This window comes from Theobroma cacao, chromosome 10 (assembly GCF_053813885.1).
Source record: "Theobroma cacao isolate CCN51 chromosome 10, ASM5381388v1, whole genome shotgun sequence".
Taxonomy (NCBI): Eukaryota; Viridiplantae; Streptophyta; class Magnoliopsida; order Malvales; family Malvaceae; genus Theobroma; species Theobroma cacao.
This window is the reverse complement of record NC_142648.1, coordinates 23,476,873-23,490,313: the sequence shown is the minus strand read 5'-3', so window position 1 is coordinate 23,490,313 and position 13,441 is coordinate 23,476,873. Positions and strand designations below refer to the sequence as shown.

General features: G+C 30.8%; 1 protein-coding gene across 1 annotated transcript; it reads right to left on the bottom strand.

The window, feature by feature from the left end:
* Positions 1-6,128: 6,128 nt before the first annotated feature.
* On the bottom strand, positions 6,129-6,963 carry LOC148760449 (uncharacterized). Its single transcript, XM_088802627.1, has 2 exons — positions 6,688-6,963; positions 6,129-6,595 (listed from the first exon to the last, which is right to left on the bottom strand). Exons 1-2 carry the CDS (start codon positions 6,916-6,918, stop codon positions 6,407-6,409), a joined length of 420 nt encoding a protein of 139 aa, XP_088658753.1. The 5' UTR covers positions 6,919-6,963; the 3' UTR covers positions 6,129-6,406.
* Positions 6,964-13,441: the final 6,478 nt, after the last annotated feature.

Sequence of the window (13,441 nt, the reverse complement as noted above, 5' to 3'; positions counted from 1 at the left end):
AAGAAATTCATCATCATCCCTTTCAGAAGTAACAACTAGAAATGCTTCAAGTGGATCAATGGGATAATTTTCATTAAATACTTCATTTGTGACACTACTTACAACATTCGATGCAAAACATTCCTCAGATTCAATGGGAAACTTCAAAGCTCTAAAAATATTAAATGTTACCTCTTGGTCTTGAACCCTCAATGTAAGTTCACCTTTTTCAACATCAATGAGAGCTTTAGTCGTACATAAACATGGTCTCCCAAGAATAGTTGGAATAACTCAATCTTGCTCCATGTCAAGTATAATAAAGTCTACTAGAAGATAAACTTATCAACTTTAACAAGCACATCTTCAACAATACCCTTTGGATAGGTAAGAGATTGATCAACAAGTTGTAGGGTCACAGTAGTAGGCTTGATTTCCCTAAACTGATAAATAGACAGAGACATCAAATTGATACTTGCTCCCAAATCACTTAAAACTTTTACAAAGAATAAAGTGCCAATAGTGCATGGAAAGGTGAAACTACCCGAATCCTTGAGCGTTGGTAGAAGCTTATTCTAAATGATAGCACTATAGTCTTTAGTAAGTGCAATTGTCTCAAACTCACCCAATCTTTTCTTCTTAGTCAAAGTGTCTTTTAGAAACTTAACATAGGTTGACATTTGTTTCAAAGCTTTAACAAAAGGAATATTAAGCTAGAGCTTCTTAAATACCTTTAGAAACTTCTAAAACTACTTATCAAGCTTTTGTTTATGAAAACATTAAGGAAAAGGTGGTGTTGGTGGGTTGGACTTAGCCTCATTTTCTTGAGCTTGTACATTAGAATTCTCAACCACTATTTCTTTTTCAACAGGCTTGCTTAGAGAATCTGCTTGCTTACTTCTCTCATTTATTCTTTTCCACTTCTAAAAGTGATTACCTTACAATGCTTCTTATCTTCTTTTCTAGGATTGGCTTTAGTGTCAATTGGTAAGGTTCCTTAAGTCTTATTATTAATAGTATTGGCAAGTTGACCCACTTGTGTCTCAAGATTCTTTAGTGATGTTGCTTGACTATAAATAAAAGAATCAACCTTTGCCATGAATTGCATGAATAACTCTTCCATAGATGGCTTTTTTTCAAGCATAAAAGCTCTAGCTTGAGGTTGAAATCCAAGAGGCAATTTTGGCTTTGTTGTTGGTGAAGATCCCTAATTGTTATTTTATGAAAAGTTGGGGTGATTCCTTCAACCAGGATTATAATTGTTGGAATAAGGATTGTTTTGCTACCTATTGAAGTTTCCAACAAACTACACTGATTCAAAATTAACTGAGTAATGATCACTAGAAAGTCCTTTGTTGCATAGGTCACAAGTCACAAGTGGGCTCTAAATAGCATGAACTCCAAAAGTATCAAATTTCTTAGTTAAAGTAGCTACATGTGCAGTCAAGGCATTAATTGCATCTAACTCATGAATACTAGTAAATCTCCAAGGCACCGCTCTCTCAGATGGCAGTTGATAATCATTAGAAGCCATCTCCTCCAACAACTTACATGCCTCATCAATAGATTTTCCCATCAGTGCTCCTCCTACTGCTACATCAATAGTGTTTCTAATTGGATCTAACAAACCATTATAAAAAATTTGTCCTTGCAACCACTTAGGTAACTCATGACAAGGACATCTTCTAAACAAATTCTTGTATTTTTCTCAAGCCTCATACAATGATTCTAAGTCAACTTGCATAAATGATGTGATGTCATTCCGTATCTTTGCTATCTTAGCTAATAGAAAGAACTTAGCTAAAACCTTTTGAGCCATAGCATCCCAATTAGTAATGGAACCAAAAAGAAGTGAATTTGACAAATTCCTTGCCTTGTCTCTCAATGGAAAAGAAAAAAGTCTCAATCTATTAGCATCATCAGTGACCCCATTGTGCTTAAATGTATCGTAAATCTCTAAAAAATTCACAATATGAGCATTCGGATCATCATTGGGTAGTCTTCCAAATTCATTGAAGTTAAAATCATCTGAATGATTGCTAGCTTGATCTCAAAGTTATTAGCTTGTATGGTAGGTCTTCAGACTCTAAAGTGAAGACCTTGCACAAGAGGAATAGCATATTCCCTTAAAGGCTTGTTCTTTTCTCCTTGTTGTTTAACCATTGTTTTGATGTGAGTTGAAGCTTATGAATTTTCTCTCAAAAGTCTTTGCATACAACGATCGAAAGTACCTAAAAATAAAAAAAAATAAAGTTTGAATTGAGACTAAGATTGCTTGGTAATAATATTAACAAAAAGTAGGAAAAGAATTTCCTATGAATGGTACCAAAAACTTATTGTTGAATTTACCACACAAGTGCACATATCGTTAACAAGTAATATAATGGTAAATAAAGTGTCGAATCCCACAAAGAATTGTACAAACTTTTGCTAAATACTAAAATTATCACAATATAATTTTATTCAAACAGCCGAAATAAAGTGATTAACTAAAAGCAAAACTAAAACTAAACAATAGCTAAACTGAATCTAAAAGCTAATGGCAAATCTTAACTAGGAAAATTAATCAATAAACAAGCCTAGGATTATAATATCCCTCAATACTTTATCTGAATTTTATCTCTCTCTCTTGTCTTACTAAATGGATTGAGTTGCTAACCTAGAGCTCCCAAATTATTTATAAATCTCTTCAGATGTTCTTATAAAAATATTTATCTTAGCCAATTCATTATATTCCTATGAGAATTGAATTAAAGACAAACTCATTAATCTCAGGCTTTAATCTTGGCTACATAAGACATATAGGTATATTCTTATCTTATGCAAATCAAATTACCCAATCAACTAAGTGAATTTGAACTTATGCTCTTTTATCCATGGCGTAAACTAAACTCTCATTTCCAAGTTGTATTTAGGTTTCCGAATCAATCAATTAATGATCAAGTAATCAGAAGCATTAAAAAAATTAGAATAAACAACTCATATTCCATTAATCATAAACAAGAGAGAAAATAAAAATCCAAACTACATATTGAGTTCAATTGCAATCCTAGATAGAGAAATTAGTTCATGATGAATAATAAAAACATAATCCAAAGCAGTTTAACCATCAATACAAATCAAGAAAAGTATAAGAAGAACAAAGAAGAAAAGAAATTAAAGCTTTTTAGGTTTTTGATCTTTAATCTTCCAAAGTTTTTCTTCGCTTTCTTGAGTGCTTGACAGCTGCTTTTTCTTCCAAAAAACCTAGCTTAAACGTGCCTTTCAGTTGCTCTAAAAGTGCCTTGTAATAAGCTTCAAAAACCTACTCCAAATCAACTTTTGGAATTTATGCCTAAGAGGGAAGTCGTGCAGCACTGCAGCTTTGCTTTCTTGACACTACGACGCCAACTTTGCTATATATTTCTTTTGCATTTTTTCCTTTCGGTGTCATGGTGCCAACTTCTCTGATTTGTGGCTGTTCTTCTCCTCCTTCACAAGGCCGTGGCGCCCATTCTTCAATGGTCGCGGTGCCCAACATTCTGTGTTGAATCTGAACTTTGTTTTTCAGCTCCGATTCAATCTTGTTCGTCCGATCACCTTCAAAAGCAATGAAAGCACATTACTGTTCTCAATAAAAGAGACCTAATCAACCTAAAATCAACGTACCTAAGTACTTAAAATGAAACTTAAAATAACCTACTAAACGAGAAAAATTCAAATAAAAATTCAAAGAGTTGGTCGATTTTAATGCTCAAAAAGTGACAAAATAATTCTATAACATAGAGTTATGAAAAACAATGATTGGAGGTTTGTTTATCCGATGGTGACTGTAAAAACATTTATTTTTTATATGTGAAGTAATTGTTTCTTTTGGTGGCTACTGGAATGTACATTTTTGAAAAATGGAAGCCTAGTTTTCAAGAAAAAAAATACTCATACAAGAGAATCTATTTCACGAAAAGGTGTATCTAAAGTGTATTTTTTCTAATTTGTGAACAAGGTTTAAGGTTAAAGGAAAGAAATAAGACTTTTAAATGTAAGGGTTTTAGTATCTTTTTAATGAAATTTAGTTGAAAATTTAACACTTTATCCTTTGTGGGAACAGTTGTAAAACACAAAGTTTTATTTAAAAAAAACCTCAAGATGTTATATGAGAAAATGTCATACTACAAGAGGTTTACTCTATTTAATAATATATACAATATAACCTCTATAAATTAATACTTGATAAATTAATAATTTTGATTAAATAATATTTTTTATCAATCCCGACTTGAGACCAATGGGGTAAAATTAATAACTTTTTAAAATTATAAGATGATATGTTTAAAAACAACACATAGGTTCCACTTGATATATAATTAATAATTTTCTTATACATCAAAATAGTATATATACATGACTCAATTAGGAGGGTTTTTTAAAATATGACTCCAATATTACTTGTTTCTTCTTGAAATTGATGTCTCATTGGACCTCATCTCTAACTTTTCTTAGTGCATTAAGAAGCTCTAGTGTAGTGTTTCTGTATTGTAAGAGAATACTATGCACAATACATGTACTAAGTTAAATGTTTTGAAAAAAAAGATAAAGAATACCTTAATAAATTAGTTTTTAATTAATTGATGTATAAATTAGTTAAAATTTAATTTTTAAATTTATAATATCTCGATTAATTGATAAATTTTCATGATCTCAAAGGTATTAATTTATAGATGTTTAACTATATATTCTAGATGAACTAAATAAATGAGTTGAGTTGGGTTGGGTCGAGTCTTAAGTTGTACAGATATTAGTCGAGTTCGACCAAACTCGACTTGATTCATGGACACCTTTATTGTCTACATGCTACACTTGTATATCTTTTTTTTTTTTGCTCAATTTTCATTTTGCATTGAAAAATTTAGACCATCTTCAACTGATCGATCAGAATGAGGACAAGGGAAAATTAACTTCATTATTAAATGGAATTTAAAAGATCTGCTCATTTTAATTACAATAACAATCAGGGAATGTAGCTGGTGAAAGCACCAAATTTCTTTCCCAAGTTGCAACGATGAAAGAAAGAACAAGGAGAGAACTATGTTTATATACATATTTAGGTTTAATTTTATTTAATGATACGTGTAGTGATTAGTTATGCTTGTTTTTGCTTCTGACTTTTTTGATTAAAACATGTTTTAAAATTGTAATTGCCTCTGTTTCAACATGTTTTATCACCGATTTTATTATTCATGCTTTAATTTTGATGAATTTCTTATAGATAATTTAGTTATTTATATTGAGAAGACAAGGTCATGGTCGAATAAAACTTTTTTAAAAGACTATTATATATATTTTTTATTTTTTTCGACTTACATGTTATATAAAATTATTGTCTATTATGATTTTTTTTATTGTTAAAGCTTCAGCTCAATATATAAGTTTTAAATATTTTTAGCCTTTATTTCTCTATGACTTTTATCACTTGACTCGAAATTACGTCTTTTATAAAAAGAACTAATTTGGACCAAGATTTTGTTGATTCTAAAAAATAAGTTGAAAAAGATTATATAGACGTAAGAAGAAGAAGAAGAAGAGTCTGCGTATCTGAAAGAGATGCTGAGATTTGCAAGAGAAGTCGGATTTAAGCATTCCTTTCTTGAGTTTATAAGGCATAAGGTGAGCTGTGATTTTTCCAAACTCAACAAAGAGTACAACAATGAACCAACCAACCAATGCAATTATTCTTCAAAACCAGAATAAATATTAATTTCTATTTTAATATTGTAGAACTTTAGGAAAAGAAATAAAGAATATGGTTTAATACATTATCAACTAATTAAGTATCAAAAATCCTATATGAAGAGTTTTATTAGTTATGAAAATTTTTATTTTCATGAATATTAAAATTGTTAGGATGATAATTTAATTAAAATTAATGTTCAAAAGGTTCTAAGAACTTTCTTTTTCCTTTTTGTTTTTTTTTTAAGGAAGATTTCTAATTTTGAAGAGTGCTTACCTAACCCATTCATGCATGTTACCCTTGAGTAGAACCATTTAAATAAATGAGGCAGGCAAATGTAGGACAAGCAGCCACAAGCTATATCTTGTTGGTGGATGAATTAACATCTAAGATATTGGGCAGGCTTAAGTAATAATTTCACACTTATTAAACAAACATCACAGGATTAGATAATATAAAAGCCTTTTATTTATAGACAAGGCTTGAAGGCCTTTCCACTTAATTCAGAGCTAGATATACTCCGAAATATATTTTACATATAACAAACACACACAAACGAAGCAGTTACATAATTACGTAAGACACTGAGAGCATGCAGTAGTGGTGGCATGCTGGCTGTCAAATTTATTTATTGTAGTAGTAGATGGTACTAGTACTGCACCCACCCAGCACGCATATTATTTATTTTTGACAGCCTCACCCTTCATCTCTTGGCTGCCGTTCTTATGTTGCCTTGGCAAATGTTGCCCTTAGTGTTGGAGTACGGCCGCCTGCATCAATTACAAGAGTACACCTGTATCCATATAGGTTAGCAGTGTCGAAGAAGCTGCCTGCTTTTTCAACACTTCCTTTGATTTGAGCCCATTGCACAAACTGAGAACCGGTTCCGGCTGGAAGGATCTGAGCATACACCTGCGCACAGCACAGTTGATATATAGATTAATTAATTATTTCAAACTAGTAAACAGTGTTTTGTATGACTATATATGTTACGAATACAATACCTTGTTGGAGACTCCATCGTTGAGCCAGGCAACAATCAACGAATTGTTGCCCTTGAATTTGTACTCAATGCCTACAACTGAACCTTGCTGAGTAACCCCCACCGTTGGCCCAACTTGTACTACCAATGGAATAAGAGACTGCTGAGGCCCATCCCAAATGTCGACGGCATTCAGGTATAGTATTTCGCCAGAAGAGTTGGTAAACTGGACATTTGTGGAAAGATTAGCCATGATAGTTTTGGTTATCAAATTCTACAATCTTGGGTATTGCTTTGGTTTTGCAGCATAAGACGACAAAAGCCCGTATATACAAATGTACAAAAAAGTTCTCATTTTTTTTCTTTTTAAGTAATAAGAGATTCATGCAAAATATCCTTAGAAGTTGCTTACATTAATATCAGTCAATACTATATAACAAAGAAGAAGAAGAAGAGTACGTTACTTTTTTCAGTATCGAGCCTCATAAATCACTTTCATATTATATTGTTTTGTATATTTTGGGTACGATTGGTTTTCCATTGAATGATGCCGTAGACAGCATAAGATGACAACAATCTGGTAGGTACAAAATTTTCATTATTTTTTATTTTCAATTATATAGAAGTTAATTATATATATACTGAAGCGGAGTTAGTCAATTTTTGTTGGGGAGATTAGAAACAAATGAATGAAAGTTAAAAATTTTAAAAACTAATATATTAAACTTAACTAGTAATAAAAAATTCTTAATATAAAAGTATTTTATATAACATATAAATCAAGAAAATAAAGACTTACAATAGTTTTTTAGAAAAGTTGTGCTCGATTATATTTTTTGAATTCAAATTCATCAATTAAAAATTATGTATTAAAAAAATCTATTCTTTAGGATTACCTATTGGATATTTTGATTCACATTACTTTTATTTATGAGTTGAAGCATTGAGGCTTAATGGCTCAAGTGTAAGAGAATCATTTGGACCATTTGCATTTTTTCTTTTAAAGAATTTCTTAATTATTTTCAACCTACTTATACTTTAATCAAGCTTGGAAATAAAAATTAATGAATTCAACATCCAATAATCTTATTTTATTTCTATTTAAACGTATAATACTAAATATGCATCCGAGCATTTGGTTCATTGGTTGGTGCATGAACCCCCTACCTAAAGAGCAAGGTTCGAATCCCCTTCCCCAATTATAAAAAAAAAAAATTATAATGCGCAAGATATAAATTGTTAAATACGATATATAAAATTAATAATTTTTTCTTATATAATTAGGCTTATTTAAAAACTATATATTCAAGATAGTTTCCTTTCAACTAAATATAAAACGTAAAGCATAGAAAAAAATATACTTAAGATAATTTTTTCTTACATAATTAGGATTAATTAAAAAATGATACATTTATACATGACAAGCTAAATGTCTTAGGAGGCATTTTATGATGAAAGTATAGATGCCTATAGGGCCCTAGATCTTCTATGTGAAAAGTATTGATAGCTTAGGTGAAGGTATCATACCTTACAACTTAAAATGCCAAAGAGCATTCTATTTGAACAAATATCATCAGTTATATTGTCAAGCCCAGCTCTATAATATACTTGCCATGTCATTCATGTACTTGATAGCATGTTTGCATACTTGGACACCTCGAAAAATCGTTAAAAGTCGGTATCGTACCTAGTGGTACAATTAAGTCGATTAAAGCCTCGAACTAGTCTAAATAGACATTTTGGGATGTATTTGAGAGTTATTGAACTTTAGAATGTCTTAAAATGGTGATTTGGAGTTCGAGGATTAATTTGGAATCCAATCGAGAATTTTCATAACGTAAGGGCAAAATGGTTATTTTGCCACCCGAGGGCAAAATTGGAATGTTGGGAATTTTGATCAAGTTTGACTAATTGGAGCATGATTTGAATTTGAGAAGTGAAAAATTTCAATTTCGATATTTTTTTGAGCATAAGGGCAAATTGGTCATTCCACGTGTCCATGAGGACGTAATTGAAATTTTTGAAATTTTACACCACCATGACACTTGTCAAGCTCATGAATTTTACCTATTATCATTTTATACTTTGGATAATGAAGGTATTGTATGTGGTGGTGAGAAAATGCTTAATTGTTAAGTTTTAACCATGGACCAATCACATGGTGACACATGTCAAGTTTTAATATTTTTATAATTTCCTTTATAAACTCAACATAAACTCTCCCATTTCACTCTTCATGGTTGGCCAAAGTAAAAAACAAAGAGAAAAGAATAAGAACAAACCTTAGAGAGGAAAATTCAAGAGAAATTTGTTGAATTTCAAAGAACAAAACAATCAAAGGTAAGAATTTTCAATTTTAGCTTAAGATCTACCTTTTCCATGCTTTCTTTTTCATTTTCTATGGATGAAACATAGGTTTCCATGAGGGAATACTTGCTGGCCGAACATAGGGAGAGAGATTTTGATGGTGGATTTTGCTAGATTTCAAGATATCTTAGTGTTTTTAGTTGTTTGATGATATTTGGCATAAAAAACAAGCAAGAAAATCACATGCCCTTCAACAAATCACATGCCCTTCAACAACCCTCTTTGGTCGAATTTTATAGATGACATGTTGATGATGGATTTTGTTGTCTTTCCTGTTATTTAGCTCGTAATTGATGATTTATGGTATCGGATATCGAAAACGGCTATCAAAAAGTATAGTTCCTTTAGTAAATGACTTGAACAATAATGAGAAAATCATAGTAAATGGACTTGGATTTGATTCCTAATGATGTAGATGGATTTATTGGACTATGTTAACACTGATTAGCACGTTGGTTCAGAATCGGAATGAATTTCGGTTGTGATGAATTAAGTCACAATCAAGCTCATCGAGGTACTTTGGTGTATTTGGAATATTGGAAGTGTAATGAATATATTTGAAGTTGAATAAGATGTTTTGGTTAATTCAACAGTGTATAGTTCGAGTTAGGTCGAATACAAATTCAGTCCGATCATAATTGAACCCATGTAGAACACCGTCTTTAAGTGATTATTCGAACAATTCTCATTCAATTTCATGCATTCATATAGAGCCTGAAATAGTTTTATAACAGTTTGGCACAAATATATTCAATTACGTGTCATGTATTATGTATAGGTGGTGAGTCCTCTGATAAGGGTAAAGATATTGTACCCGAGGACCAAGAATAGGAGTACTCCAAACTCCCGCTTTTGTGAGTAATAAAATATTCACCTTAACTATCTAAAGTAGTTTATATTCGATTTTAAAGAATAATGAACTTAAATCGTAGATTTTTTTATGTTTTATAAGTTAAGTGTTGGTTAAATGAGTGAGATTTATAAATTGTTTTGCAATTCAATGATGATTTTGGAATTGAGTAAGTGGAGACCATATACTTGTGTTATCTATATATATATATATATATATATGATTTGAATTGATGGCTTATGAAAATGTGATGGCATGAATGACTGGATTTGTGGTTTGTGGATTATATGAACTGTTTTGTTTTACCTTGACAGGCTGGGTAATATCATATTAGCCATGTCATGTTGTCAAAATTTTTATTGATTTGGTGGGTTATTTGATTAGCTTACTGCAGTGGGCGGGTTTTCGTGGACTAGCCTATTAGAAGGGTACGGTAAATCCCGTTATATTTTACCTTAGTACGAGAGGCTCGGAGGGTATCTCCTAAGGTAAGTTTAGAGTTCACTTCATGCCGAACCACCACGTGAGGGTGAAACTCAGCCAACGCCAATGAACGACTATGTTTTTAAATGTAAAAACATGTTTTATGTGTATATGTTATTTTAACAGTCTTGGCGGACTCGGTTGGATGCCCGGGCCAAGGTGTCACCGAGTACGAGTTTTGACACGAGCCAAGTTTTAAGAGAATCATAAGCTTTGTTGATTATTTTGATGAAATGTAATTGTTTTATATGAATTGAAATAAGTTTTAAATGTTATGAATCATATTATGATGAGATGATTTTAATTGTCTCTATTTACTCGACTTTAGATGTTATAGATGAACTTTGCTTACTCACTGGGTTTATAAAAACTCACCTCTTCTTTTCACCCATTTCAGGCTCAGGACAGTCTATAGACAGTCGATTTTGTCGAGGGTTGCTTTTGGACTTGCATCATTAGAAATCGAAGGTCTACAGTCTTGTATATTTTCGGTTATATTGGGGCTCACATGTCATTGTAGAATATTTTTGTATACCTGGTTTAATGTGCTATTATATATATGAATTTATTTTGCTCTTACGCTACAAAAATTGTTTATGCAGGATTCTATAAATATTGTTTTATAAGAAAATAGAATATTTTATTTAATATTTTTATTTAGTTTGATTAGCCATAATTTCATTTAAAATGGATGATTTAGATTACTAAAATTATTTTTAGATAAGAAATGTATATTTTTCGATCGTATGCTGTATTTTCATCAGGTTTCAAAATTTTTGAGTAAAAATGATCAAAATACCCCTGTGTGGCAGAATTTACTTTTTGTTTGTTTTTTATTTAAAAATAGTTTATATTTCCTTAAAACAAAATATTTAGTTACTGTTGCTCACAGGGGAGACGTAAAATTGATGCGAGAGCCTTGCGAGGTTTCGGTTGACATTCCGGGTAATGAATGTCTATCGAGACATCGCGTCGGTTGTCACGGGTTCGAATGGAGTACCGGGTCGTGACATATATTTTTTTTTTCTCTGATTTATTTTATAAAGCAAATAAATAAAAAAAAACTCAATTACAAAAAGGTAAATGAGAGTAAATTTAAATATAAATTCCATCAATCACCATTAAAAATTAGTTGTATTACTCATCTCATTGCCACGTAAAAGTATAAATTCCAATCCAAAATACCAAACAGATCCACTTTTATCTTATCTCTGTATTAAAGTTTTAACGAAATAAGTTCCTAATTAACTGAGCAATGCCAATCACCATTAAAGCCGATAAAGCATTGAAGGGAAGCATATTTTAGTGAGAAAAGACTAGGGGTTTTCGCAGGCATGCAAGACAAAAGGGGCTTTTGATAAGGCTAGTAGGAGTGCCGGACGAAGGCGAGCGAGAAACACGAGGAGGATAAAGACTAAAAGAGAATTGATGGTTGTGGCAAGAGAGTTTTGTTTCTTCTTAAGAGGTTGTCCGCAAGTGTTTTAGTGGAATGGGTCTTTTTCCGTTAGAACGCAGCCAAGATATTGTCACAAACATTGGCAAGGTTGTTTGATATTGTAGTGTTTTAACTGATTGAGACTTACCTTCCTTCAACCTTAATCAATTACAATCAACTTTAATCAATTTAAAATCTTCAAATGCATATTAAAATAATACATATATAAACTGTTAAGTAATGTATTTTTTACATAGGACCACAGCATATTATATAAAATAATACAAAAAATTCTAGTAAAGTTATGCCAAGTGTTCAGATTCAGGTCAATCTAGTTATCCAGGAAAATACATACTAAAACTAAATTCTCCAATACATATTAATAGTTATTTTGTTTGGTGAGTAAAAGAGAAAAAAATTGTTTGATTGATTCATGAAAAAAAAAGAATAGGACAAAGCGTTTTTTAATTATTTGATTGATTCACAAAAAAGAAAATAGGAGAAAGAATTTTTCTAATTTGATGAATGATAATTATTTGATTGATTCACAAAAAAGAAGATAAGAGAATAGGTTTTTTTTTTTTTCACTTTTCATTAATTTAAGTTATATTATTTTATAGTATTAAAATTTTTTTTTTTACTTATTAGTAGAGTCCTTATTCTCATTTGTTAGACAAAAGCAGCATCTAAGAAGATGATAAAATCAAAACAATTTAAAAAAAAAAACCATGAAAGGTTATATATTAGGGAAAATATATGTATGATTAAATATTCATAATATTGAGTTTTAAAACATTATTAAAATTCACTTATTTGCTTCCTTTTCTTTATTATTATTATAAACTTTTAAAAACTTAAGACTATCTATTATTGTCTGTACTGGATGTCTATTCTTTATGTGCAGAGAAAGAGGAAGGTTGGTGAAATTTATGGGTAATTTTTTTGGGTAGAGGTAGGAGAATCTTATTTTGTTCTCTGGGAGATGTATAGTTAATGTAAATCTAGGAACCCAATGTATAGAATGAGCTGCTTTTGGCTTTTCTTTTGTGGGTTGGGATTTGTTTGAGACAGGGCCTTTAAGGAGTGTGAATATGGGGCTGTGAACCGTGCATATATATGCTCAGCTTGTCTCATCCCTTAATTTTTAGGTTATACTCCTGCTTGCATTTCAGAGTATAGGCCTGAAAATTATGATACTTTTGTCAGTCTCATGGAGTTTTAACCTTTTGCTTACTCCTTTCAATGATCTCTTAATTTTCAAAAACTAAAAAATAAAACTGTTGAAAATAATCCTATATATATACATAAACGATATTTATTTTCATGACTATTGAAAATATTATTAGAATAATAAATTAATTTAATAATATCATTTTGGTGTGTATTTGTTAGATTTTCTTTTTCTTTTCTCAACCAATCGTGTAAATTTTATTAAAGAAACACTAAAAAATACATCAATGTAAGGATCAACCCATAAAGGGGATCCATATATGTTATGGATATATGTACTTAAATATGTTTAAATATGTGCATGGAGAGCAAGCAGTACTTTGATTGTTTTAAAGCTCCAAAATTTGAATATGCTGAATGATGCTTAGAGTGTATATGTTAAATGATGTTTAGGTGTTTGAGGAAATATGA